Source organism: Theropithecus gelada, chromosome 7a (genome assembly GCF_003255815.1).
Source record: "Theropithecus gelada isolate Dixy chromosome 7a, Tgel_1.0, whole genome shotgun sequence".
In the NCBI taxonomy this organism is placed as follows: domain Eukaryota; kingdom Metazoa; phylum Chordata; class Mammalia; order Primates; family Cercopithecidae; genus Theropithecus; species Theropithecus gelada.
Window position 1 is genome coordinate 10,277,604 of NC_037674.1, and position 25,815 is coordinate 10,303,418.

At 39.1% G+C, this 25,815-nt stretch overlaps 1 protein-coding gene across 1 annotated transcript in view; it reads right to left on the reverse strand.

Moving 5' to 3' along the window:
* AQR (aquarius intron-binding spliceosomal factor) overlaps positions 1-25,815 on the reverse strand; it is a 112,790-nt gene that overhangs the window by 73,340 nt on the left and 13,635 nt on the right. The window contains exons 4-12 of the mRNA XM_025390443.1: positions 23,365-23,400; positions 19,298-19,418; positions 16,236-16,376; positions 14,479-14,547; positions 13,506-13,606; positions 11,081-11,157; positions 6,764-6,828; positions 4,351-4,467; positions 1,974-2,087 (exon numbers count right to left, since the gene is read on the reverse strand). Of these exons, the coding sequence (XP_025246228.1) occupies positions 1,974-2,087; positions 4,351-4,467; positions 6,764-6,828; positions 11,081-11,157; positions 13,506-13,606; positions 14,479-14,547; positions 16,236-16,376; positions 19,298-19,418; positions 23,365-23,400 (841 nt within the window). The remainder of the gene's footprint in view (positions 1-1,973; positions 2,088-4,350; positions 4,468-6,763; positions 6,829-11,080; positions 11,158-13,505; positions 13,607-14,478; positions 14,548-16,235; positions 16,377-19,297; positions 19,419-23,364; positions 23,401-25,815) is intronic.

Here is a 25,815-nt window from a genome sequence, read left to right on the forward strand (position 1 = left end):
TGGGTCGGTTCCATGTCTTTGCTATTGCAAATAGTGCTGCAATAAACATAAGTGTGCATGTGCCTTCATAGTAGAATGATTTATATTCTTTTCGGTATATACCCAGTAATGGGATTGCTGGGTCAAATGGTATTTCTCGTTCTAGATCCTTGAGGGATCACCATACTGTCTTCCACAATGGTTGAACTAATTTACATTGCTACCAACAGTGTAAAAGCGTTCCTATTTCTCTGCAGCCTTGCCAGCATCTATTGTTTCCCGAGTTTTTAATAATTGCCATTCTGACTGGTGTGAGATGGTATGATATCTCATTGTGGTTTTGATTTGCATTTCTCTGATGATCAGTGATGTTGAGTTTTTCTTCATATGTTCGTTGGCCACATAAATGTCTTCTTTTGAGAAGTGTCTGTTCATACACGTTGCCCACTTTTTGATGGGGTTGTTTTTTTCTTGTAAATATGTTTAAGTTCCTTATAAATTCTGGATATTAGACCTTTGTCAGATGGATAGATTGCAAAAATTTTCTCCCATTCTGTGGGTTGCCTGTTCATTCTGATGATAGTTTCTTCTGCTGCGCAGAAGCTCTTTAGTTTAACTAGATCCCATTTGCCAATTTTGGCTTTTGTTGCAATTGCTTTTGGCGTTTTTGTCATAAAGTCTTTGCCCATGCCTATGTCCTGAATGGTATCGCCTAGGTTTTCTTGTAGGGTTTTTAAGTTTTGGGTTTTACTTTTAAGTCTTTAATTCACCTTGAGTTAATTTTTGTATAAGCTGTAAGGAAGGGGTCCAGTTTCACTTTTCTGCATGTGGCTAGCCAGTTTTCCCAGCACCATTTACTGAATAGGAGATCCTTTCCCCATTGCTTGTTTTTGTCATGTTTGTCAAAGATCAGATGGTTGTAGACGTGTGGTGTTATTTCTGAGGTCTCTGTTCTGCTCCACTGGTCTATATGTCTGTTTTGGTACCAGTACCAAGCTGTTTTGGTTACTGTAGCCTTGTAGTATATAGTTTGAAGTCAGGTAGCATGATGCCTCCAGCTTTGGAGAAGAGAGATCTCTTAAGAGATAGCTAACTTGATTATAAAAGGGTTTGAATTGAACCTTTACCCCTTACAAAAGACTCATTAAAACAGAAATAGCGTTGGCCGGGCGCGGTGGCTCAAGCCTGTAATCCCAGCACTTTGGGAGGCGGGCGGATCACGAGGTCAGGAGATCGAGACCATCCTGGCTAACATGGTGAAACCCCGTCTCTACTAAAAATACAAAAAACTAGCCGGGCGTGGTGGTGGGCGCCTGTAGTCCCAGCTACTCGGAGGCTGAGGTAGGAGAATGGCCTGAACCTGGGAGGCGGAGCTTGCAGTGAGCCCAGATCGCGCCACTGCACTCCAGCCTGGGTGACACAGCACAAGACTCCGTCTCAAAAAAAAAAAAAAAAAAAAAACCAAATAGCTGGATTACTTTAAACAGAAATAGCTGGATTATTTTAAACTGACAAATAAAACTTCCTTCTACCATCAGAGAAACTGAAGCTCAAGAACAAGATAAGATCAGCAATAGAAAACAAATGAAGATACTTTTTTGGGCATATATGAACTACACTGGTAAATTTCAGTCCCATCATATGTGTTCATCTTAAAAATGTGCAAAATACTTACACACCCCCTGCCATATGTTGAAATACTCTTTAATAAAATAAAACTGACAGCAGAGCTAATATTTAAATGCACCAAACTGACCCAATAACTAGTATTTCTGAGTAGCAAATATCAGTATACTGATTCACAGAATTTAGACAGGTTATAAAAGAAAGTCTTATTTTTCAAGAATTCATCAGAAAAAGAAACACTAAAAATATTGAATATAAAAACACTATTAAATTAACATCGTTTTCAATCTGTACCTATAAAAAACCTAAATTGTAGTATGACAAAACCTTATGGAGCATACACAAAGTCTATAATGTATTTTAATTACCTGTAGAGATGTAATTCTATCATAGTGAATTGTGGTCATCTCATTCTCTGTCAGAGCATTTCCAGTTTGGTCATTAATTTCAAAACCAGTATAGAATTTAAGCATGTCCAAAAGCTGAAGAAACACATTTAAATGTATAAATCATATGAACATAAGGGCAAGAAAGCACAATACTATTTAAAATAATAAACAGGTTCACACAGTTTCTCAGAGGTGCTGAAAAACTCAGGAATGTAAACATTACAAAAAAGATTTTTAGAGTATATCCAACTAAAAATGTTTTAGTTATGTGAAAATGGAGTATGTGAATAAATTGTTAAGTCTATTTCATATACATCATCTACTTCTGTAAAGAAAAACTTATACTGTAATCCCAATACTTAAGAGACATTAAGGAGGTAATCTAAAGAAGCCCAGCATTTTAATGAAACAAACAAAATCTATCTTATCTATCTACATCACTGAAAACTTACAAAGTTGGCCGGGCGCGGTGGCTCAAGCCTGTAATCCCAGCACTTTGGGAGGCCAAGATGGGCGGATCACGGGTCAGGAGATCGAGACCATCCTGGCTAACACGGTGAAACCCCGTCTCTACTAAAAAGAATACAAAAAACTAGCCGGGCGTGGTAGTGGGCGCCTGTAGTCCCAGCTACTCGGGAGGCTGAGGCAGGAGAATGGCGTGAACCGGGGAGGCGGAGCTTGCAGTGAGCCCAGATTGCGCCACTCCACTCCAGCCTGGGTGACAGAGCGAGACTCCGTCTCAAAAAAAAAAAAAAAAAAAAACATAAAAACAAAAAAAACAAAGCTATAGCACCAGAGGGAACTCCTGAGGTCTCTTACTGCAGGTTTTGCAATTCATAATTGGAGATACTTTTTTATATGCTGCTTTTTTTTTTTTTTTTTTTGAGTCAGAGTCAAGCTTTGTCGCCCAGGCTGGAGTGCAGTGGCGCGATCTCGGCTCACTGCAAGCTCTGCGTCCCGGATTCACGCCATTCTCCTGCCTCAGCCTCCCGAGTAGCTGGGACTACAGGTGCCCGCCACCATGCCCGGCTAATTTTTTGTATTTTTAGTAGAGACTGGGTTTCACCATGTTAGCCAGGATGGTCTCAATCTCCTGACCTCATGATCTGCCCGCCTCGGCCTCCCAAAGTGCTGGGATTACAGGTATGAGCCACCGTGCCTGGCTGTGCTGCTTCTTTTAGGGAAAAACAGTAAGACAGGGAAAGCTAAGTTATTCTTTTTTCTCCATGGCCATCAAAGTCCTTTGGCTTAGTTTCTCTTGCTAACGAGGCTCTGATGTCTCCCCTGTAGCAGCAGCTTCAACAGAGCCTACTGGCTGCACTCAACCCAAATCTTTATTTTTAGATCTAATCTATGGCAGATCAGATATTAGGATTTAAAATATTTTAATATATGTGGCAAATCACTAGATAGAAATTTTAAAAAAGAATAGGAGAAATGCTCACAGATATAAAAGAACAAAGGGGATATGTAAACACATACCAAAACTGTATCTCTAAGTATGATCTCATTGAAAGATAGCATTAGAAGTTTGTTAAAAATGATTTCTTCTGCTGGGTGCAGTGGTTCACGCCTGTAATCCCAGCATTTTGGGAGGCCAGGGTGGGCAAATTGCCTTAGTTCAGGAGTGTGAGACCACCTCGGTAACATGGTGAGGCCCTGTGTCTACTAAAAATACAAAACATTAGCCAGGCGTGGTGGTGCACACATGTAACTCCGGCTGGTATCAGGATGGTATTAAACTGGGGAGGCTGAGGCAGGAGAATCACTTGAACCCAGGAGGCGGAGGCTGCAGTGAGCCAAGATCATGCCACCACCACTGCACTCCAGCCTGGGTGACAGAGCAAACTCTGTCTCCACAAACAAAACAAAACCAAAAGAAATGCTTTCTTCTGCATGACATAACAGGAAATGTAAAATACTGTGTCTTCCTACCAAGACAACAAAGTTAAGTGCATTTGCAGCTTCCTTATTCAAGGGAGCATGTACACTTCTACACGATCAACTGTCTGTCACCATCATCTTACAGAAAGAGTCATAGTATTGGGGCATAGTTCATTTAAAATTAATGCCCATCAGCTATTATATTTCACATAAAATCAAAACTTGTGACCATGTGTGACTGTATTCCCCAATCATAATTTAGTGCAATAATAAAAATCACATATAATGAACAAAAAGTTATATAATTACTAGAGGCAATCTATATAAGAATACATTCATTTTACACATTAAGACATGACTTTAAAATAACCAGGAGTTTGTGTTATGCCCTGATAACTGCCAGTTGTGTGGCAAAGAAAAGATCAGTTTAGAAAGTAAAACAATAAATATGTTCAGATACATAAATATTCACCTGGGAAAAAAGATGGCCATCCTCTTCTCTACGAACAAGATTGGAAAGGTAACAGTGAACCAGAAGGTGGGAGTCATCCAGGATGGTATTAAACCAGCGCCTTGTGGGTAATAGGGCCTGGGAAAAACAAACATCGTAACAGTAAGTTTGCATCTATTCTCCACAGCTAGAAGTGAAATGTACTGATATTTAACTCACAAGTATTAATCACACACAAGGCACCCTCCAACCTTCCAATAGACACACGGTACACAATGCAAGAGGTCCCGTTCATGCTGTAAATAAACCCAGTGGCAATGTTTTTGGTTTTAAAAGCAATAATGATGATCAAAGAACTTTTAAGATAAAATTGAAAATAAGGGACCGGGCATGGTGGCTCATGCCTATTATCCCAGCACTTTGGGAGGCCGTGGCAGGTGGATCACCTGAGGTCAGGAGTTCGAGATTAGCCTGGCCAACAGGGCAAATCCCTATCTCTACTAAGAATACAAAAACTAGCTGGGTGTGGTGATGGGCGCCTGTAATCCCAGCTACTCGGGAGGCTGAGGCAGGGAGAACTGCTTGAACCCAGAAGGCAGAGGTTGTCTTCAACCAAGATCCTGCCACCACACTCCAGCTTGGGCGACAGACCAAGACTCTGTCAAAGACAAGAAAGAAAGAAAAGAAAGGAAAGGAAGGGGAGGAAGGGGAGGAAGGGGAGGGAGGGAGGGAGGGAGGGAGGAAGGGGAGGGAGGAAGGGGAGGGAGGGAGGGAGGGAGGAAGGGGAGGGAGGGAGGGAGGAAGGAAGGAAGGAAGGAGGGGGAGGAAGAGGAGGGAGGGAGGGAGGAAGGGGAGGGAGGGAGGGAGGGAGCGAGGAAGAGGAGGGAGGGAGGGAGGAAGAAAGGAAGGAAGGAAGGAAGGAAGGAAGGAAGGAAATCTAGCACTAAAGGAATCTCACAGATCATCTTGTCCCGTAGTTTTCCAACAAAATCCTACATAAAATCCCATATGTACTGTGTGCAAGTTTAAAAGTGGAGTTGCTCTGAGAAAAAAGGAAGTACAAATTCCTATGTGGAGATTCCTGTTTCCTCTCCTCATGTTCCCCTACACCATAGCTTGCAAATCACTAATCTAATCAAATATCCTCATTTTATAGATGAAGTTATTGAGACCCTCAGAAGTTATAAATTAGTTACTGGCAAAGCTAGAATTTGAAAGATCTCATGAATGACTGCTAGTCCAATATGCTAATACTTGTATCAAGAAACCACCTTACTTCTCCAGATAAGGAACAGATTTTCTTTCAATTTCCCACATTAATGAGAAAGGAAAGGAAATCAATTCTGTATCTGAACTTGTCAGCAAATCCTGCGCGAAAGAGTACAAATTTTTTTTTGTTTTTAAGAATCTTCATTTAAAAAAATTGAACACAGCAGCTATATTTTTCTTCGCAAACATTGGGCACGTTTAGAAAAGTGAGATTATTTAAGGAGACAATTATAAACCCATGACTTCAGCCACTATAGAAAACTCTGTATGAGGGGTATTAAAGTATGACACAAAATAAATTGTCACTGCTAGACTCATGTTTAATAACTACACTACGTAATATTTTTTCTACACACAACAGCCCATGATAGATGAGTCAGTCATTTGAAAACCTCAAGGGCCAACTACTCGTGACTTCCTTCTCTAAGTGACACCCTGAAACAGGTGCAAAGTAAAACGAGTTTGAGGTGATGAAGAAGTACTTCATATAGACCAGACACGGTGGCTCACACCTATAATCCCAAGCAATCCTCCTACTTGGGAGGCCAAGGTGCAAGGACTGCTTGAGCCCAGGAGTTTGAGACCAGCCTGGGCAATATGGTGAAACCCTGTCTCTACAAAAAACACAAAAATTAGCTGGGCGTGGTGGTGCCCAACTGTAGTCTAAGCTGCTCAGGAGTATGAGGTGGATCCGGAGGATCACTTGAGGCCTGGGAGGCGGAGCTTGCAGTGAGCCGAGACAGCGCCACTGCGTTCTAGCCTTGGTGACAGAGCAAGACCCTGTCTCAAAGGAAAGAAAAGAAGAAAAGAGAAGAGAAAATAAGAGAAGAGAAAATAATTTTTTTTATTTTATTAGTGTATTTTTACTGTATTTTATTGTATTGTATTAACTTTTTATTAATGTATAATGTATATTAATGTATATCAACAAATAATGTATACTATATCATTATACAATACATGGGCGCCCAATATGTATTGTATTATTATACATATGTATAATATATATGTATACAATAAATAATACAATACATATGTATAATAAATATATACTACATATGTACTGAAAGAAAAGGAAAGAAAAAAAATACTTCATATATAGTCATATGCTTAATCTTGGACCCCCTAATGATTATATAACAAAAGGTCACTGTAGATTTCTTACCTCTAGATCAATCATAAGTTCAATGAATCTTTCACAGTAATGAACTTTGTCCATAGTGACAGGTTCTAGACATAAGAGAGAAAGCATGATAGAATTTTCTTACTAGACCATTTTGCACACTGTTTCTGAAAACTGGCAGTTATTTAATAACTTAAATAAAGTCATTTGTCTTTTATTCACCAGAATTGGACTATGATCTAGAATGAGGATCTCACATATATGTATTTTTTAAGGCAGGTCTTACCCTGATACTTAGCTCTACAAATATGAGAAAATAAAAAATCTAGCTTGGGTCAGAAGCACATTTTAAAAATCAGGTTTGCAAAGACATTTTAAAAGTATTAATCTTTAAAAATCCGTATTTAATTAGATCTTGGAAAAACTTAGAGATATAAAAACTAGAAGGCAGTTTTATATCAGTTTTTGCTCCACTTTCCTCATTGTCTTTACATTCTAAACTTCTGAGAGTTTTCTCATATGTATAAACACACACACATGTGTATCTACACACACACCTTTAAACTGCACTGAAAACTAGGGAGATAATTTTTATGATTTTTTCCACTGTACATATATTACTTTAACATTAGAATGCCAATGACACAACGAACAATAAAAATACCTTCTAAATCACTAGCTTATTATATTACTATTTATGAGCATAATATACTATTTTTACAAACATTTATTTTTGTTTTTAAATAATTACAACCTTAGGGCATGAAATTCTTTCAGAGTACAAGCTTTTTTCCAATGCCAGGAAATGGTCTACCATTTTACCAACTAAAACCATCCTGTCAAGTTGGTTTCAATTAAAACAAAGATAATTTTAGGTTTCCTGTTGCTACTTAGTTTAAAGACTTGCAGCAGTGACTAACACCCAGTGCCAGACCTATAGAAGGCATCCTACAAATGCTTACATAAAAATCCATTTATTTATCTGTAGTGTACAGGAAAACGGAAAGCTTAATGTAAAGCAAGAAATGCGAATACTTTTGTGTTTAACATATACAGAAATGTTAACTGGAACTTTTTCAGCTAGCATATGCCCATAATCCAAACCCTGAAATAACAGAAGTATAGAAATTATTAGCTGGAAAAGACCTTTGAGAGCATCTATTCTAGATCTTCATTTTCCAGGTAGAAAAACATGATCAGAGAAAATGACCTGATAAAGGTGTAAAGCCAGAATGGTTGGTTAGAACTGGAACCCAGGTTTTCTGAGACATACACATACAGTTGTTTAAAATAAAAATTTAAAGGAGCAATTTTTAAATTAAATCCATTCAAACCAATCTTTTGTTGCTATCTTTTGTTCTTGTAACCGTCAAAGGAAAACATTTTTTCCCAAACTAAAAGAGTGAGCAAATTCTGAATTCTGTATCTTTATTTATGTCTTGAGAAATTACTGGCAATGGCCTATTTAAAATTAGAAAACAATGCATGGTGCTCAAGTTCTGTGCCCTGGTGAATAAAGTTGCATGTTTTTACCATAGCTGGTCTACTGGGCATGTTGCCTAAGGTAGAACCCTTGGTATCCCAATTTCAGGCACAAATATATCCTTATCTTTGTCTCTGCTACACTGTAACTTTTTTCCCCTTCTAACAGCAATCTTAACATCTCAGACTATCCTACACAGATTTTCAACAACTCATCTGGGCATTCCGTTTTTAATGACCCTATTTTAAAAGGAAACTACAATCCTTCTTAAAATCTTTGAAAAATTAGCCTTCTGTTTCCTAAGTATATAATCCATCTATCTTCATACCCATTCTGAACTGGCAAATTATTGTCACCATCCTGTTAGTTCCTTTGCCAGCAAGCTGACAAGTTTTGATAAAAACTCAAGACTAAGAAATGATGTTTTCTAGCCAGGCGCAGTGGCTCACACCTGTAACCCCAGCACTTTGGGAGGCTGAGGAGGGATCACTTGAGGTCAGGAGTCCAAGACCAGCCTGGCCAACATGGTGAAACCCCATAGCTACTAAGAATACAAAAATTAGCCGGACATGGTGGTGTGCACCTGTAGTACCAGCTACTCGGGAGGCTGAGGCAGGAGAATTACTTGGACCCAGGAGGCAGATGTTGCAGTGAGCTGAGTTTGCACCACTGCACTCCAGCCTGGGAGACAGAATGAAACTGCATCTCAAAAAAAAAAAAAAAAAAAAAAAAAAGTTGTTTTCTAAATAGTGGCAACAGCAAGTGGTTTATAGGCTATTAAATTACTGCACGCCCTATGTTCTTGTTTTTGAAACCTAGATGACCCTAGATAAACATTCCACAGTTAGAGATATCAATTTTTATTATAGACATTAGTTCTATAGACATTAGTACCTCAAAGCACTCAATGTTACTCTTTGTGCCAAGAAAACCCAATCTTAGGCCAGGCGCGGTGGCTCACGCCTGTAATCCCAGCACTTTGGGAGGCCGAGGCGGGCAGATCACGAGGTCAGGAGATTGAGACCATCCTGGCTAACATAGTGAAACCCCGTCTCTACTAAAAATACAAAAAAAAAATTAGCCAGGCGTGGTGGCAGGCGCCTGTAGTCCCAGCTACTCGGGAGGCTGAGACAGGAGAATGGCATGAACCTGGGAGGCTGAAGTTGCAGTAAGCCGAGATCGCGCCACTGCACTTCAGCCTGGGCAACAGAGCAAGACTCCGTCTCAAAAAAAAAAGAAAGAAGAAAACCCAATCTTAGTCCTCTTTCCAGGTTGAAGGCACTTAGTGTTAAGATATAGATACACTAACATTAAGTGACTTAAGATTATAAGCATAAAACGTTTTCTTTATACTAATGCTAGCAGCAGTACTGTGCCCCAAATCAGATACAACTGATTTACTGCACTGGTATCAACTCCTCACTGAATTGTAGCTGTGATTTTCAGCTGTAAAATATTACTTGAAGGGTCAGCATTTATAACTCATTCCATTGTATTTTTTTAAAAGCTGCACTTTCTGATGCAAAAATATAAATATGGTACACCTATAGAGCTGTTCTTAGATTATATTCCACTTAAAAATATTAAACAACTGGCTGGGCATGGTGGCTCATGCCTGTAATCCCAGCACTTTGGGAGGCTGAGACGGGTGGATTACCTGAGGTCAGGAGTTCAAGACCAGCCTGGCCAACATGGTAAATCCCCGTCTCTACTAAAAATACAAAAATTAGCTGGGCGTGGTGGCACACGCTTGTAACTCCAGCTACTCAGGAGGCTGAAGTAGGAGAACTGCTTGAGTCCAGGAGACGAAGGTTGCAGTGAGCCAAGATTGTGCCACTGCACTCCAGCCTGGCTGACAGAGTGAGAATCTGTCTCAAAAAATAATAATAATAAACAATTATAATTATATACAATTATATAATAATACAATAATAAGCATAATATATATAATTAATAACATATATAATATATAATAAATATAATAAACTATAATTATATTTTATATATTATATATAATTATATTTTATTTTATATATATAATAAAAATATATATACATTTTTATATAGTATATACTCTATATAATATATACTTACTTTTTAAATCAATAAATGGAGCTATGATGGAGGAAAATCCTTCTATTTAGTCTTTTAGCTCAAATATCAGTAATATTTCTCCTTTTTTCCTCCAAACAGTATCAATAGTACTAAAAACACTATTCAGCACCATATTATAAATAACATGCAAATATGGTCTGTAATTTTCCTGTTCACAACTGTATCCCAGCACCTTAGACGGGACCTAGATCTAGTAATTAGGTGATAAAAATATTTGCTACTTAAAGGAATATTTCAATAACCACACTGGTGCCTTTAAAATAACCCTTAGGCCAGACGTGGTGGCTTACGCCTGTAATCCCAGCACCTTGGGAGGCTGAGGTGAATGGATCACTTGAGGTCAGGAGTTCGAGACCAGTCTGGCCAACATGGATAAACCTCATCTCTACCAAAAATAAAAAACTAGCCAGGCATGGTGGCGCAAGACTGTAATCACAGCTACTCGGGAGGCTGAGGCAGGAGAATCGCTGGAACCCTGGACGGGGAGGTTGCAGTGAGCCAAGATCATGCCACTGCACTCCAGCCTGGGTGACAGAGCAAGACTCTGTCTCAAAAAATAAATAAAATAAAACAAAATAAAATAACCTTAAAGGCAGTCCCAATACTCACACTAGTAATATATTTAAAAAGGAGAGGACATACACTTTGCCAATACAATTTAAAATCATTCCAAGAACAGTTTTTATATTAGAGATGAGTAAATACCACAGGGGCAGTTATATGAGAATTTCCCAAATGCATTGAGTAAAAAAGATAGTTACCGGAAAGTGGGACTGACTTCAGTACAGAGATAAACTTCTGGATGAGTTGTGAAAGAAATCTCCTCTCTTGATATGCCCTAAAATCAGAAAGAACATTGACCAATTATTTTCGAAAAATAGTCATTTCAAAAGTAAATTCTAAATGTTGATAATGGCTTTCCTATACTGCTCAACTGTTCATTTCTCTGTGAAGCTGGGACTATAACTTGAATACACAGCTTCTTCTATGTAAATGCAGTGCTATATGAAGAAAAGGAGAGTCACATTACTGATCTAATAAGCCACCTAAGCAAGCACCTCCTTCTTGCACCGTGAACGTTTTCTTTTTTTCTTTTTTGAGTTGGAATCTCGCTCTGCTGCCCAGGCTGGAGTGCAGTGCACAATTTCATCTCACTGCAACCTCCACCTCCAGGGTTCAAGCAATTCTCTTGCCTCAGCCTCTCGAGTAGCTGGGACTACAGGTGCCTGCTACCACGCCCAGCTAATTTTTGTATTTTCAGTAGAGATGGGGCTCCACCATCTTGGCCAGGCTGGTCTTGAACTCCTGACCTTGTGATCCACCCGCCTTGGCCTCCCAAAGTGTTGGGATTACAGGCATGAGCCATGACACCCAGCCTGAGCCACAGCGCCCAGCCAAACATTTTCATTTGTGATTTACAAGTCAGACCGAGAAAGAAGTTTCAAAATTCCATTTATAGTCTGCCCTTACCATTAAAAATCTCACATTTAATGTAGTTAAAATGCGATGAAAAATATTATATTTTAACATTTAAGTATAAGAGAGTATTACAACAGCTAAAGATCAAATGCTTAAAAAATAATTTTCTATTCATTACTACTTTAGGATACATTCACTAATGAACAGACATGTATCAAGTATCGTATAGCTGTAAATGCTTGTAACAGTCCTGCTGGAAATACAAAGAAGGGGAATGGCTAAAATCTACTTGTAATAACAAGTCATATATTATAAACACAATTAGTAATACATGCCAGTATGCGATTAATAAAACTGCCTGACACTAATTAAGCACGCATGGTGCCAGGATCTAAGCTATGCTAAACACTTCACATCTTTTTCTTTTTTTTTTTTTTTTTGAGACGGAGTCTCGCTGTCGCCCAGGATGGAGTGCAGTGGCATGATCTCGGCTCAGTGCAAGCTCCGCCTCCCAGGTTCACACCATTCTCCTGCCTCAGCCTCCCAAGTAGCTGGGACTACAGGCACGCGCCACATGCCCGGCTAATTTTTTGCATTTTTTTTAGTAGAGACGGGGTTTCACCACGTTAGCCAGGATGGTCTCATCTCCTGACCTTGTGATCCGCCTGCCTCGGCCTCCCAAGTTGCTGGGATTACAGGTGTGAGCCACTGCACCCGGCCTTCACATCATATTTAATACTGATAACAGTCCTCGGAAATGGGAAATATTGTCCAGATTTCACAATGAGGCTTAGAGGTGAAGTAACTTGCCCAAAGTCATACAGCAATTGAGTGTGGAATCTAGCTAAGTCTGATTGTAGAACATCCCAATCATTACATAAACAGCTGGTGTTTCAAAAAAAATCAGAGCATGTGTTCTAGGAGTTCAGATGAAAGCACTATGATCTAAAGTAGTTGGTCTGGAAGAGTGTTTATATGGTTAATATTCAATTAAGTGGAGTGAAGAGGAAAGGGATTTAGGAAAGAAATGCTTAAGAAACAATGACTAGAGTATTCCAGTGATTTACAAGAGTCACAAGAAACAGCTGGAAGCTTCTGAAAGCCTTGTAAGAAGTTTAGAGTTAGGCTGGGCGCAGTGGCTTATGCCTGTAATCCCAGCACTTTGGGAGGCCAAGGCAGGCAGATAACCTGAGGTCGGGAGTTCAAGACCAGCCTGACCAACATGGAGAAACCCCATCTCTACTATAAATAAAAACTTAGCTGGGCGTGGTGGCGCATGCCTAGAATCCCCCAGCTACTTGGAGGCTGGGGCAGGAGAGTCGCTTGAACCTGGGAGGCAGAGGTTGCAGTGAGCCACAGTCGCACTATTGCACTCCAGCCTGGGCAACAAGAGTGAAACTTGGTCTCCAAAAAAAAGTGAAGGAGTAAGAAAAGAAACAAAAAGTTATATTAATAGCCTAAAGATAGTGGAGCAAATTGAGAATCATCCATGAGGGACACGGACAATAGGCAGGGAGAAAAACAGTGGGTCAACTATATATACTTAGTAGCACAGAAAGAAGGAAAAGAAGGAAAAGCATGATGTTCTGGTTTCTGCTTTAGATCTTTGTGAAAAATATTCTTATGACAGTCTAGGTAAAAGCACTTATTATAATAACTTATTTGGGCTCAGCACTATATAAAGGGAAACAACAAACCAGTCAACATCATCTAAAGTCCACAATCCAGCATAATAAGCCAACATGAAATGAAGCTCTGCCAACATACTGTTCTCTTGCTTCTGGATCCATCTTTTCATCATTCTTTTTAATCAAGTTCCAGAATTTTCTTAGCTTAGGTGTCTTTTTTAATTCTAATTCCAATCGTGCCTGAAGAAGAGATGTGTTATTAAATTACCAGTAACCTCAAAGTTTACAAGGATAAGGATTAGATCAACTATTTGCTAGTTTTCTAATATATGAGTACAAAAGAGAGCAATCAAGATTGTAAGCTCAATAATTATTTCTTTATTTCAAAACTTAAAGAGCTAAGTCTGAAAAATATATGCATCAACACTTAGCATAATCACTGAGGTTTGAAAAATATGAGTCTGAAAAAATGCACAAAAAACAGCTATCACAAGTAAATAAGGAAATGTCCACATTAGCATGTTGTCACTTTTTAACTTAGTATTAATTATTTATATGTGCCTTATGTTTTCATGCCCATCAACTGGTACTTATGAATGAGTCTGCATATCTGAGTATAAGCAGAAACACCTATGTGCAGGAAATGAAACTCTGAATAAAGCATTACACTGAAATCTGATAGTTTTAACTTTACCTAAGATGTATTAATTTGGCTTTGGTGCTTGCACATATTACCCAATGAAGACTTTATGAAAAAATGGAAGTCATTAATATTAGGTATGATCCAGATCTTCTCCTACAGCTACATATATACTCTAATCAAGGAAAAAAAAATTCAAGTCCACATTTAGTCTCATCTATACTTTGCTAAATTAACCCCCCTTTCTCTACAAGTTCAATAGATACTACCTTCTTCATTTTATATTACTAAAATTAAGTTAAACATCGAATGCACATAAAAACTTTATCTGTAAGTTAATGCAAAGTGGTTTTTCTAAGAAAAGGGGTATTTACCTACCACTTGTATATCCAAGATTAAGGCTATAGACTCTAAAACCACATGCTCTACTTATAACACATACATTCCTAAGATTCTGAAATTAGAGACTTACCAGCTGTAAGCCCATCCACATTGGGAGGGAGATAAGCTGCTGTACTTGACTCCGTATCAAGTCTACCTCCTGTTTAGGGCATGAAGGAAACAAGTTCATAAACATACCAGCATTTCTACCTAAGTCTTTACATTAAGAAGTATTACTGCCTTTTTAAGTCCTGGATGGAAAACACGCCACCAATATTTTCCAATTAATATTTTGATATTAAAAAGTTCAATGTTTTAAAAAAGATTCCATCCTTATTATTTACAGATTTTGTATTTGCAAATTCATACACTAACAAAAATGTATTTGTAACCCCAAAATCAATACTCCATGTGCTTTCACAGTCATCCAGACAAAAATCTGAGTTGCCTGACGTGCACATTCTCAGGTGAGACTGAACTGATGCTCTGCTTCATTCTCATTGAGTACTTTTTTTTTTTGGCATGTTTGTGCTTTTTGATGATTTCACTGTTTAAAATGGCACCAAGCCCAAGGCTGAAGTGCTGTCTGATATTCATGGGTGCAAGAAGGCTGTGATATGTCTTACAGAGAAAATACGTATGTTAGACAAGCTTCGTTCAGGCATAATTATAGTGCTGTTGGCAGTGAGTTCATGGTTAATGAATCAACAATATACAATAAATAAGCTGTCTTTAAATAGAAACACACATAAAATAAGGCTATGTATTGATAGTTTGTATAATGTCATGACCAACGCTTGCAGGAACCTAACTCTGTACTTCCTCAAGGAGTAATGGTTCAGCATTAGCTCATTCAGTGTTCATAGCTACTTTATAAAATGAACGTAACTACCTCAAATAAGAATTGACTGCATATTTTAAAAGATAAAGCATTTCAATAATAAACTAGTTTGGTAAGTTGGTTAAAACTATCACCAAATTACTAATACTAATAAAATCTTATTTCTGCTTAGTTTCTGATAAGAAATCACATCTATTTATATTTCTATTTGTTCTGTTTAGTTTAATAAATGTTAAAGAGATAACAGTGGTATCCAGTGCAGGCATCATAAATCTTTTTTTATGCCTTTAAAAGATCCATGTGAGATAGTACATGGAAACAGCTAATAACTATCCATCTATTAACACTCAGTCTTCAGGATAAGAAAGAACTCCGTGCATTCTCCTGCATGGGTGTAAGTGAATTATCAATTCAGAGGCACTAGATAAATATGTATATTTATCAGATAACCACAGTAGGAAAACTCAAATAAAACATTAATTACTGAAAAAATTTAATTTTTTAGAAGATAATCTTATGAGGGATGAAAATGTATCACACACAAGACATTTTCAAAGATCATCTACAAATGGCCTTTATCAGTTAACTCAAAATACAACTCTCCTACTGACCAACCAGCCTGTGCAAAAGGCATGATGAAAAGTAATGAAACTACATCCCTGTATGTATATGCAGTTTGTGGCACAGATCTCATTACTACAATTCCATATTAACCAGTCTCCTTGCTGCTTCTCCTTTTTGTGCTCTCTCTTTGGAGTTTCAGTTCTTATAATCATTTTTCTTAAGAGTCTAGATAGAAAAAAATTAAGTATCAAGTTCAAATCTATTAAAAAGTGAACATATCTTACAAAATGGTTTTACTGATAAGTGGCTGAAATCAAGCTAAGCATTATCCTTATTCGCCACTATTATGGATGAAGAGTTGGCTACAGAGGTAATTTCATCTAAACTCAACCTAAAAGAACAAGAAAACTTGAAAATTACCCCAAAATATAAAGTAAAAGTACCAAACTATTGAAGCAATGATCAAGAAAAAGTAGTAAGACTGTCTGTTCATGAAGTGAAAATTCACCATCAGTTTCAGCTAAGGCCGCCTTCAAGATGTGTTTAAAAAAGAATGGGAAGTGGTCTGGCTTCTTCTTAAAAATCTGAAAAGAAAAAGAATAAAAATTCATTTTGAATTGGTTTGCTCACTTAAGCTTTAAAGAAGTCCTAGTAGGCTTTTTAGCAGTCTATTAAAAAAACCAAATAATTACAAAAGAGTTATTTGTGTATCTATAAAATAAGCATCACGTGCTTACTTATAATTAATGGCAAGTCAAATACAGGTTTCTGACAGAACTATGAGAGAGTTGCAGAAACTTTTAGCTAACAAAATAATGGCTTTAATTTCTTTAGTTTTTCCTCTGTGGATTATGCCTGTATTTGGCTTAGGCTTTNTTTTTTTTTTTTTTTTTTTTTTGAGACGGAGTCTCGCTCTGTCGCCCGGGCTGGAGTGCAGTGGCCGGATCGCAGCTCACTGCAAGCTCCGCCTCCCGGGTTCCCGCCATTCTCCTGCCTCAGCCTCCGAGTAGCTGGGACCACAGGCGCCGCCACCACGCCCGGCTAGTTTTTTGTATTTTTAGTAGAGACGGGGTTTCACCGTGTTAGCCAGGATGGTCTCGATCTCCTGACCTCGTGATCCGCCCGTCTCGGCCTCCCAAAGTGCTGGGATTACAGGCTTGAGCCACCGCGCCCGGCCAGGGCTTTGTTTTCTTATTATGGATCTGAAGTGTTTTAATTTCTCTGATTTAAACAAAAGAAACTACATCTTCAGCAAAAATTGTAGTTTTCACACTGTAATTAATCTCAAGGACAGCCCCTCCTGCTTTATATTAGCTCCTTGCTCTTAAGTTATATATAATGTAAATATATTCAAGCCTCTTTGACCTACCTCTGTTTCTAGTTACTGCCGCAGACAAGCACTCCAAGCGTGTGGTCTACGCTAGTTGTTTTCATTCACTTCTCTAAGACAAGCTCTCCTGAAGCTGTATGGCTGTCAAGTCGTATGGACCGTTATGAAGCCTCAACTCCTTTTCAGCATATTGAAGGCTCTTTTTCTTTCGTCTGTTATCTAAACAGCAATATTCCTAGGGTTCTAGCCTCATTCTTCTCCCCCATTACTTCAACCACTAAATACCAATGATTCCAAATATACATCTGCAGTCTAGATTTCCCTTCTGAGCTCTCAAACCTTAGAGTCCTCTGTCTACTAGATGACTTAAATCTAGATATTCCAAAGGCAATTTAAACTGAATATGTCCAAATTCAATTCAACAGTTTTGTATCCTCCAAATTATTCCTCAGTCTCTATTACCTATCTTGGTAAACGGTACCATCATCTATTATATTCATTTGCCCAAGCCTGGAAGGTTATTGAAAATAACACCCTTTCCTAATGCTACTTCAACTGATTATCAAATTCAATCAATTCTACCTTCTAAATCTCTGTATATTCTCTAAATCTGTATTATTATTTCTCTATTTCAAGGCCTAATCACCAAAGTGATCTTTATAACAGGCAAATGGACCAGGTTATTCCCTGGCTCAAAAAATTTTCCTTCTTCCTTTCTATAATAGCTTGAAGCAACTTCAAGAAATCCCGAGGCTCTCTTGATATCGACATAAAACCCATAGTTTATTTTGAGCTCTAATGTGCCCTGAGATGGTAGTCATTTAATGAATATTTGAGAGAAGTATCCATGGCTTTATCTTAAAGACTCTATCACCTTCTCACTTCGGAGACCATTTACTCAAAACAGATGACAGGCATCCATTCCTTTTTTTTTTTTTTTTTCATTTAAAAAAGTCTGACTGGAAGAGAAGAAACTCTTGATGAAGTGACCATTATATGCTGGGCAAAGAAAACAAAGGTTTTGGATCTCTACTTATCAAGCTTCTGTTGCACCAGCACAAAAAGGAAACATCAGTGCATTAGAAATTTCTAAAAGGAAAAATAGATCCCAAATCAAGGACAAAAAGAACAGGCAGGGCACGGTTACTCATGGCTGTAATCCCTGCACAAGGCGGGTGGATCACCTGAGGTCAGGAGTTCGACACCAGCCTGGCCAACATGGTGAAACCCCGTCTCAACTAAAAACACAAAAATTAGCTGGGCATGGTGGCAGGCACCTGTAACCCCAGCTTCTCAGGAGGCTGAGGCAGGAGAATTGCTGGAACCTGGGAGGCAGAGGTTGCAGTGAGCTGAGATCACGCCATTTGCACTCCAGCCTGGATGACAAGAGCGAAATTCAGTTTCAAAAAAAAAAAAAAAAAGAACGTTGAAATTATAACATAAGCATCTGTCTTGACTTTCGTAACTTTTTATTATTCATGTAAAACTACAAATATACACTTTCTCTTGTGAAAAAAGACACTGAGAAGTATCTCATTTGAACATTATATACTTGCACTTTTTCTCTTCCTAGAGACAGGGTCTCGCTCTATTACCCAGCTGGAGTGCTGTGGTGCAATCATAGTTGATTGCAGCCTCGAACTCCTAGGCTGAAGCGGTCCTCTTGCCTCAGTCTCCCAAGTAGCTGGGACTACAGACTCACGCCACCATGCCTGGCTAATTTTTTTTTTTAAAGAGACAGGTTTTTGCTTTGTTGCCCAGGCTGGTCTTGAACTCCCGTCCTCAAGCAATCCTCCCACCTCAGCCTTCCAAAGTACAGGATTACAGGCATGAGTGACAGCACTCAGCCTATTTGTATTTATTAATATAATTTCCATTTTGCCAGCTCCTGATGTAAGTTGTTATAACATATACCATTCTTTGTTTCAAACACAAAGCAGAAAAATAACTCACATTCATAAATTTTCAATTCATAGTAAATTATTAAATCGTTTGAAGAAAGTGTTGAAACCAAAAGAAAATGTATCTTTCACATACCCATTCTTTTGCTCAGTATTTGCTTTAATGCTAGGTAAAATTCTGCTCTAAAAGCACCACTATCAGTAAAAGTTCTGCCACTTGGTAATGGCTTAAGTGGGTCAGTATGAAAGCTATGAAGTAATTTAAATCAGTTACCTCCCATGCAGGCACGTTTTCTCTGAACTTCTCATTCACCATACAGCAAATTGACATTAAATAGGCCTTGCTGGATACCTCAGGAGAATAATTCATCCAGAGATAATTTTCAAGATACTGGCTATAAAGAGTAAAAAGCACAGAATATTTCATTAGTTACCACCACTCACTGTAATGTATAACTCACCCAGAAAAGCACAATTATTTACAACTTTCTGAAAATATTTTGGAAATCTCTATTTATAACTTGGAATCCTTGGCTGGGTGTCATAGCTCATGCCTGTAATCTTTGGGAGGCCAAGGTGGATGGATCACTTGAGGTCAGGAATTGTGATATGGTGAAACCCCATCTCTATTAAAAATACAAAAATTAGCTGGGTGTGGTGGCACACGCCTGTAATCCCAGCTACTCAGGGGGCTGAGGCAGGAGAATCGCTTGAACCCGGGAAGAAGAGGATGCAGTGAGCTGAGATTGCACCACTACACTCCAGCCTGGCCAACAGAGCTAGACCCCATCTTCAAAAACAAACAAACAAAAAAAAGGCCGGGCGCAGTGGCTCAAGCCTGTAATCCCAGCACTTTGGGAGGCCGAGACAGGCGGATCACGAGGTCAGGAGATCGAGACCATCCTGGCTAACACGGTGAAACCCCATCTCTACTAAAAAATACAAAAAAACTAGCCAGGCGAGGTGGCGGGCGCCTGTAGTCCCAGATACTCGGGAGGCTGAGGCAGGAGAATGGCGTGAACCCGGGAGGCAGAGCTTGCAGTGAGCCGGGACCACGCCACTGCACTCTAGCCTGGGTGACAGAGCGAGACTCCGTCTCAAAAAAAAATAAAAAAACAAAAACTTGGAACCCTTCACAAATTTACCTGTTGTCTAGGTCACTGCTACCAGCTACAAATTTATGTATAGAAAACACAGCTTTGGAGAATGACAGTCTTACACATTCAAATACAAAGGTATCAAACGTTGCCAACATACATAATTATCACCACCAAACCACTGGATATTCCCTTACTTAAGGCGCTTTTTTTTTTTTGAGATGGAGTTTTGCTCTTGATGCCCAGACTGGAGTACAATGGCATGATCTAGGCTCACTGCAACCTCCACCTCCCGGGTTCAAGTGATTCTCCTGGTTCTGCCTCCTGAGTAGCTGGGATTACAGGCATGCGCCACCATGCCTGGCTAATTTTTTGTATTTTTAGTAGAGACAGGGATTCTCCATGTTGGTCAGGCTGGTCTTGAACTCTCGACCTCAGGTGACCCACCCGCCTCAGTCTCCCAAAGTGCTGGAATTACAGGCATGAGCCACTGCACTTGGCCTTTAAGGCTCTTCTTAAAGTAAAAGTTGGCCGAGCACAGTGGCTCACGCCTACAATCCAAGCACTTTGGGAGGCTGAGGTGGGCAGATCATGAGGTCAAGAGATCGAGACCATCCTGGCCAACATGGTGAACCCCCGTCTCTACTAAAAGTACAAAAATTAGCTGGGCATGGTGGCGTGTGCCTGTAGTCCCAGCTACTCGGGAGGCTGAGGCAGGAGAATCACTTGAACCCAGGAGGCAGAGACTGCAGTAAGCTAAGATCACGTCACTGCACTACAGCCTGGCAACAGAGCGAGACTCCGTCTCAAAAAATAAAAAAAAGGAAAACCCAAAAATACCTGATAAATATCAGTTCTAAAACAAAATGAGGCCAGGCGTGGTGGCTGACACCTGTAATCCCAGCACTTTGGGAGGCCAAAGTGGGCAGATTGCTGGAGCCCAGGAGTTTGAGACCAGCCTGGGCAACATAGTGAGACCTTGTTTCTACAAAAAAAAAAAAGAAAGAAAAAAAAAAACCACTAGCCAGGTGTGACGGTGTACACCTGTGGTCCCAACTACTCAGGAGGCTGACGTAGGAGGATTGCTTGAGCTTAGGGGGTTGAGGTTGCAGTGAGCCATGATTGTGCCACTGTACTCCAACCTGGGCAACAGAGTGAGTCCCCATCTCTAAAACTAAAAAAAAAAAAAAAAAAAAACCAAACTTCTGAAACTCTTACTAAGCCTTCTCATTCTAGCCTCCATGTATCTTATTTTCTTTCCTATTTTTCATTTTTACTTCTCTTTGCTATTTTCTAGTTAATTCCCTCAGATCTATTTTCTAGTTCACTAATTCCTTCTTTAGCTGCACTAACATGTTATTTACTTTGCTAACTGATGCCTTCCTCTAATAATTTTCATCCACAAAAACCCTTTTCTCAGTTCGCTTTCCTATATCCAGCTACCTTCTCCATGCCATCTTACTTTCCACTTTAGCAAGAAACCATCAATTACTCTCCACAACAACCTTAGACTGATTATGTTTGAAAGTTGGCCCAGGGAAAATGATATTGTCACATAAAATTAAATAAAAGTTCCTGAAAGGTAACAACCGACTTTTTCAGCTATTAAAAATTTTTCACTGTCAGTTTTGATGCTGCTGCTACAGGGGAGAAATCAGAGCCTCATTAGCAAAAGAAACTAAGCCAAAGGACTTTGATGGCCATGGAGAAAAAAGGGCAACTTAGCTTTCCCTATCTTACTGTTTTTCCCTAAAAGAAGCAGCACGCCAGGCACGGTGGCTCACGCCTATAATCCCAGCACTTTGGAAAGCCGAGGCGGGCGATCACGAGGTCAAGAAATCGAGATCATCCTGGCCAACATGGTGAAACCCCGTCTCTACTAAAAATACAAAAATTAGCCAGGTGTGGTGGTGCACACCTGTAATCCCAGCTACTCGGGAGGCTGAGGCAGGAGAATCGCTTCTACCCGGGAAGTGAAGGTTGCAGCGAGCTGAGATCGTACCACTGCACTCCAGCCTGGTGACAGAGCAAGACTCTGTCTTACAAAAAGAAAAAAAGTTTCACTGTCATTGATGCTTTCAATCTGTTTTGTTGCTTTCTCCTTCAATTCCTGCAATTCTCTTGGTTTCTGGACTCTAGAATTCTGGTTAATCCTAATTGCATATTGGTAGCCTCTTGATTTTAATCTGTCTTGTTGAAAGGAGGCACAATATGATGGAAAGAGCATATTTATCTCAGGGCCAGATGGGTCCAGTTTCTAGCCTCAGTTTCCTCCCCTATAAAATAAGGAAGATCTTACTGGTGGTGTTGTGAGGATTAAATAAGATCATTTAATAATAATGCAGTCCTTAGGATACAGGTGGCACTCAACTTACTAGTTAATTCATAATAAATTTCAGTTTCCCTCTATAAAAATGATAAGACCATCTCCTTCATGTCATTTTTTTGTGAGGATCAAATCTGTGGATGCAGGAGTAACAATTATTAACACAGAGGTCCTGACCTCTGATGTAAACCAGATGTCAAGGAAGTGTAGAGAAGTGGAAAACCATGAGCTTTGGCATCAGACATTGGTATCCCAGCTCTGCCAATTACTTAGAGCAAAGTATTTAACCTCTCTGATCTCAGCTTCTGTTTCCAGTAAATGCTGAGGATAGTACTTACTTCACAGGATTGTTGTGAGTACTCTGTATGTAAAATGCTTAACACTGGTGAGCACAAAACAGGTGTTCTGTTTGAGAAATGGTAAATGTAGCTATCATCAACAACAATCCTAGCTTTTACTTTCAGCATACTGGCTAGATCTGGTTGTAACATAATCTAATCTACTTTTGCAATCTAAAAATCATACATTATCTTTTGTCTGAAATAGTTATATTACCAGTAGCTAGACTGGAACAACGCTACCTTGATGATAACATTTTAGCTTGGCAGGGAAAACAGCTATAGAACACACTTTATTTCCACTGATCACTAGAGAAACCAAGTTTGAGTTCAGAAATTATTCACCACATGCTACCTTAACAAGTAAGAAAAAAATCAAAATACAAGTTATTCTGACAATGGGCCATCATCTTTGAAAACAAAGGCTATTACACACATATTCCAAAATAAGCCAATCACAGAAATATATATCTTCACAGATTTAGATTTTCTTAGTCACTCACAGAAATACACAGAAAATTTAGCTAAAACTGAAATCACATTGTTATCTTTTTCATCAATGGAATGCCTTATGACTTACCTAAATTCCAAGAGCATTATCTTTCTAATAGCAAACCTGAAAACATAAAAATAAATAAAATGTTTAAAAGAGAAAATACAAACATTTCAGAATTATTAACCCAAATGCATTTAGGGATGTTGTGTTTTCATATCAACTCACCTATCAAAATTCATAATATCAGATCACAATTTCCTACGTCAGTTCAACTTCTTAAGCACTGACCAACATGTTTTCATTTAATACTCAAATGGAAACATTTTGCTAAAGAGTCATGCCTTCCTAAAAGCACACAGGACACATATCTTTACTGCAAATGTGAAAATCAGATGTTTCACTTGCTTCTTAGTGTTGACAGTGAGCTTAAAATACTAAAATATGGGGGGGAGGGGAGAGGGATTGCATTGGGAGTTATACCTGATGTAAATGACGAGTTGATGGCTGCAGTACACCAACATGGCACAAGTATACATATGTAACAAACCTGCACATTATGCACATGTACCCTAGAACTCAAAGTATAATAAAAAAATATATATATATTAAAAAAAAAAAACTAAAATATTGTGGAAAAAATATCAGATATTTGTCTTTAATATACTGTCTTTTTTAAATAGAATTACTTTGTTTTATATGAATAAACAATGATATAGTCATGTTTGTCCAAAATATACCTATGTTGTCCCGAAGCAGATACAAATGGCCGCTAATTTAGTTTTATCATTTCGTAATATTGGAAATAGATCAGAACACTGTCACTAGATAATAGTTTCCAGCTTTGAAAATTAAGTGTCTATGTATTATGAATTTATAATGCCCCAGGAAACCATTATCCTGTCAAAATCCTATTCCACTGATTTCTGATCTCTTATATAGTTTCACTGAGCATACAATGTCACAAAACTTTAGTGAGAATGAAATGAAGGTTTTCACTATGCAAAAGCACTAAGACAGAATACTGCCTAAGTACTGGCTTCTACAGCCAGCCAAGATGCTAAGTGGATAGACCATCTTGAGTGACACACTCTAGATCTCCAACTGCAGACATTTCACTTGAATTAACTGTATGTTAGACAACAGAATTCACTCACTGCCCACTATACACAAAACTCTACATTTAATTTCTTCAGTCACAAACAGGACCTCATGATAAAAAAGAGAAAATCCTGGCTCACGAGATAGAATACCAGTGTTCTAGTAATGACTCAGTGTTACTTTGACAATGTCTTTTAAACATTCTTTTTCTATTTTTTTCTTTTTTATCGAGACAGAGTCTTGCTCTATCGCCCACCCTGGAGTGCAGTGGTGCGATCTTGGTACACTGCAACCTCCGCCTCCCAGGCTCAAGCAGTTCTTGTGCCTCAGACTCCCGAGTAGCTGGGATTACAGTCACGTGCCACTACACCTGGCAAATGTTTTGTATTTGTAGTAGAGATAGGGGTTTCCCCATGTTGTCCAGGCTGGTCTCGAACTCCTGAGCTCAGGTGATCCACCCACCTCAGTCTCCAAAAATGCTAGGATTACAGGCGTGAGCTACCACACCTGACGTCTTTTAAACATTCTGCAATTCAGTTTCCTCATGTATAAAAATGGTAGAGCAGCCAACTTTCCTTTATAACTACAGAAGTGAAAAATAAGTCTTTTTTTTTTTTTTTTGGAGGCAGAGCTTGCTCTATTGCCTAGGCTAGAGTACAGTGGCACAAACACAGCTCACTGTAGTCTCAATCTCCCAGGCTCAAGCGATCCTCCCACCTCAGCCTCTCAAATAGCTGGGACTACAGGCACGTGCAACCACGTCCAGCTAATTTTTTTGATTTTTAGTAGAAATGAGGTCTCACTATGTTGCCCAGACTGGTTTCAAACTCCTGAGCTCAAGTAATCCTCCCACCTCGGCCTCCCGAAGTGCTGGGATTACAGGCACAAGCCACCATGCCTGGCCTTGAAAAATAAGTCTTGATGTGTCAAAATAAAGCAAAAGCAGTCTGAAAAACATTCAATTCCTCTTCTAGCAATCTCAGTGGTATTCATTAAATTTGGAGTTTTATACTTTTGCCAGTGAACTCTCTGAGACAGATAAAGTGAACAGCTTAACTGAAAGCGTACTTATATAAAAACAGGTCCATGAACTAGATACCACATCAGAAGAATTTTAAAGGTAAGTATGGAAGGCTGGGCACGGTGGCTAATGCCTGCAATCTTAACACTTTGAGGCCAAGAAGGGTGGATTACCTGAGCTCAGGGGTTCCAGACCAGCATGGGCAACACGGTGGAACACCATCTCTACTAAAATACAAAAAATTAGCCGGGTGTGGCAGCATGTGCCTATAGTTCCAGCTACACAGGAGGCTGAGGCAGGAGAATTGCTTGAACCCGGGAGGCGGAGGTTGCAGTGGGCTGAGATTGTGCCACTGCACTCCAGCCTGGGTGACAGAGTGAGATTCCATCTCAAAAACATAAATAAATAAATAAAAA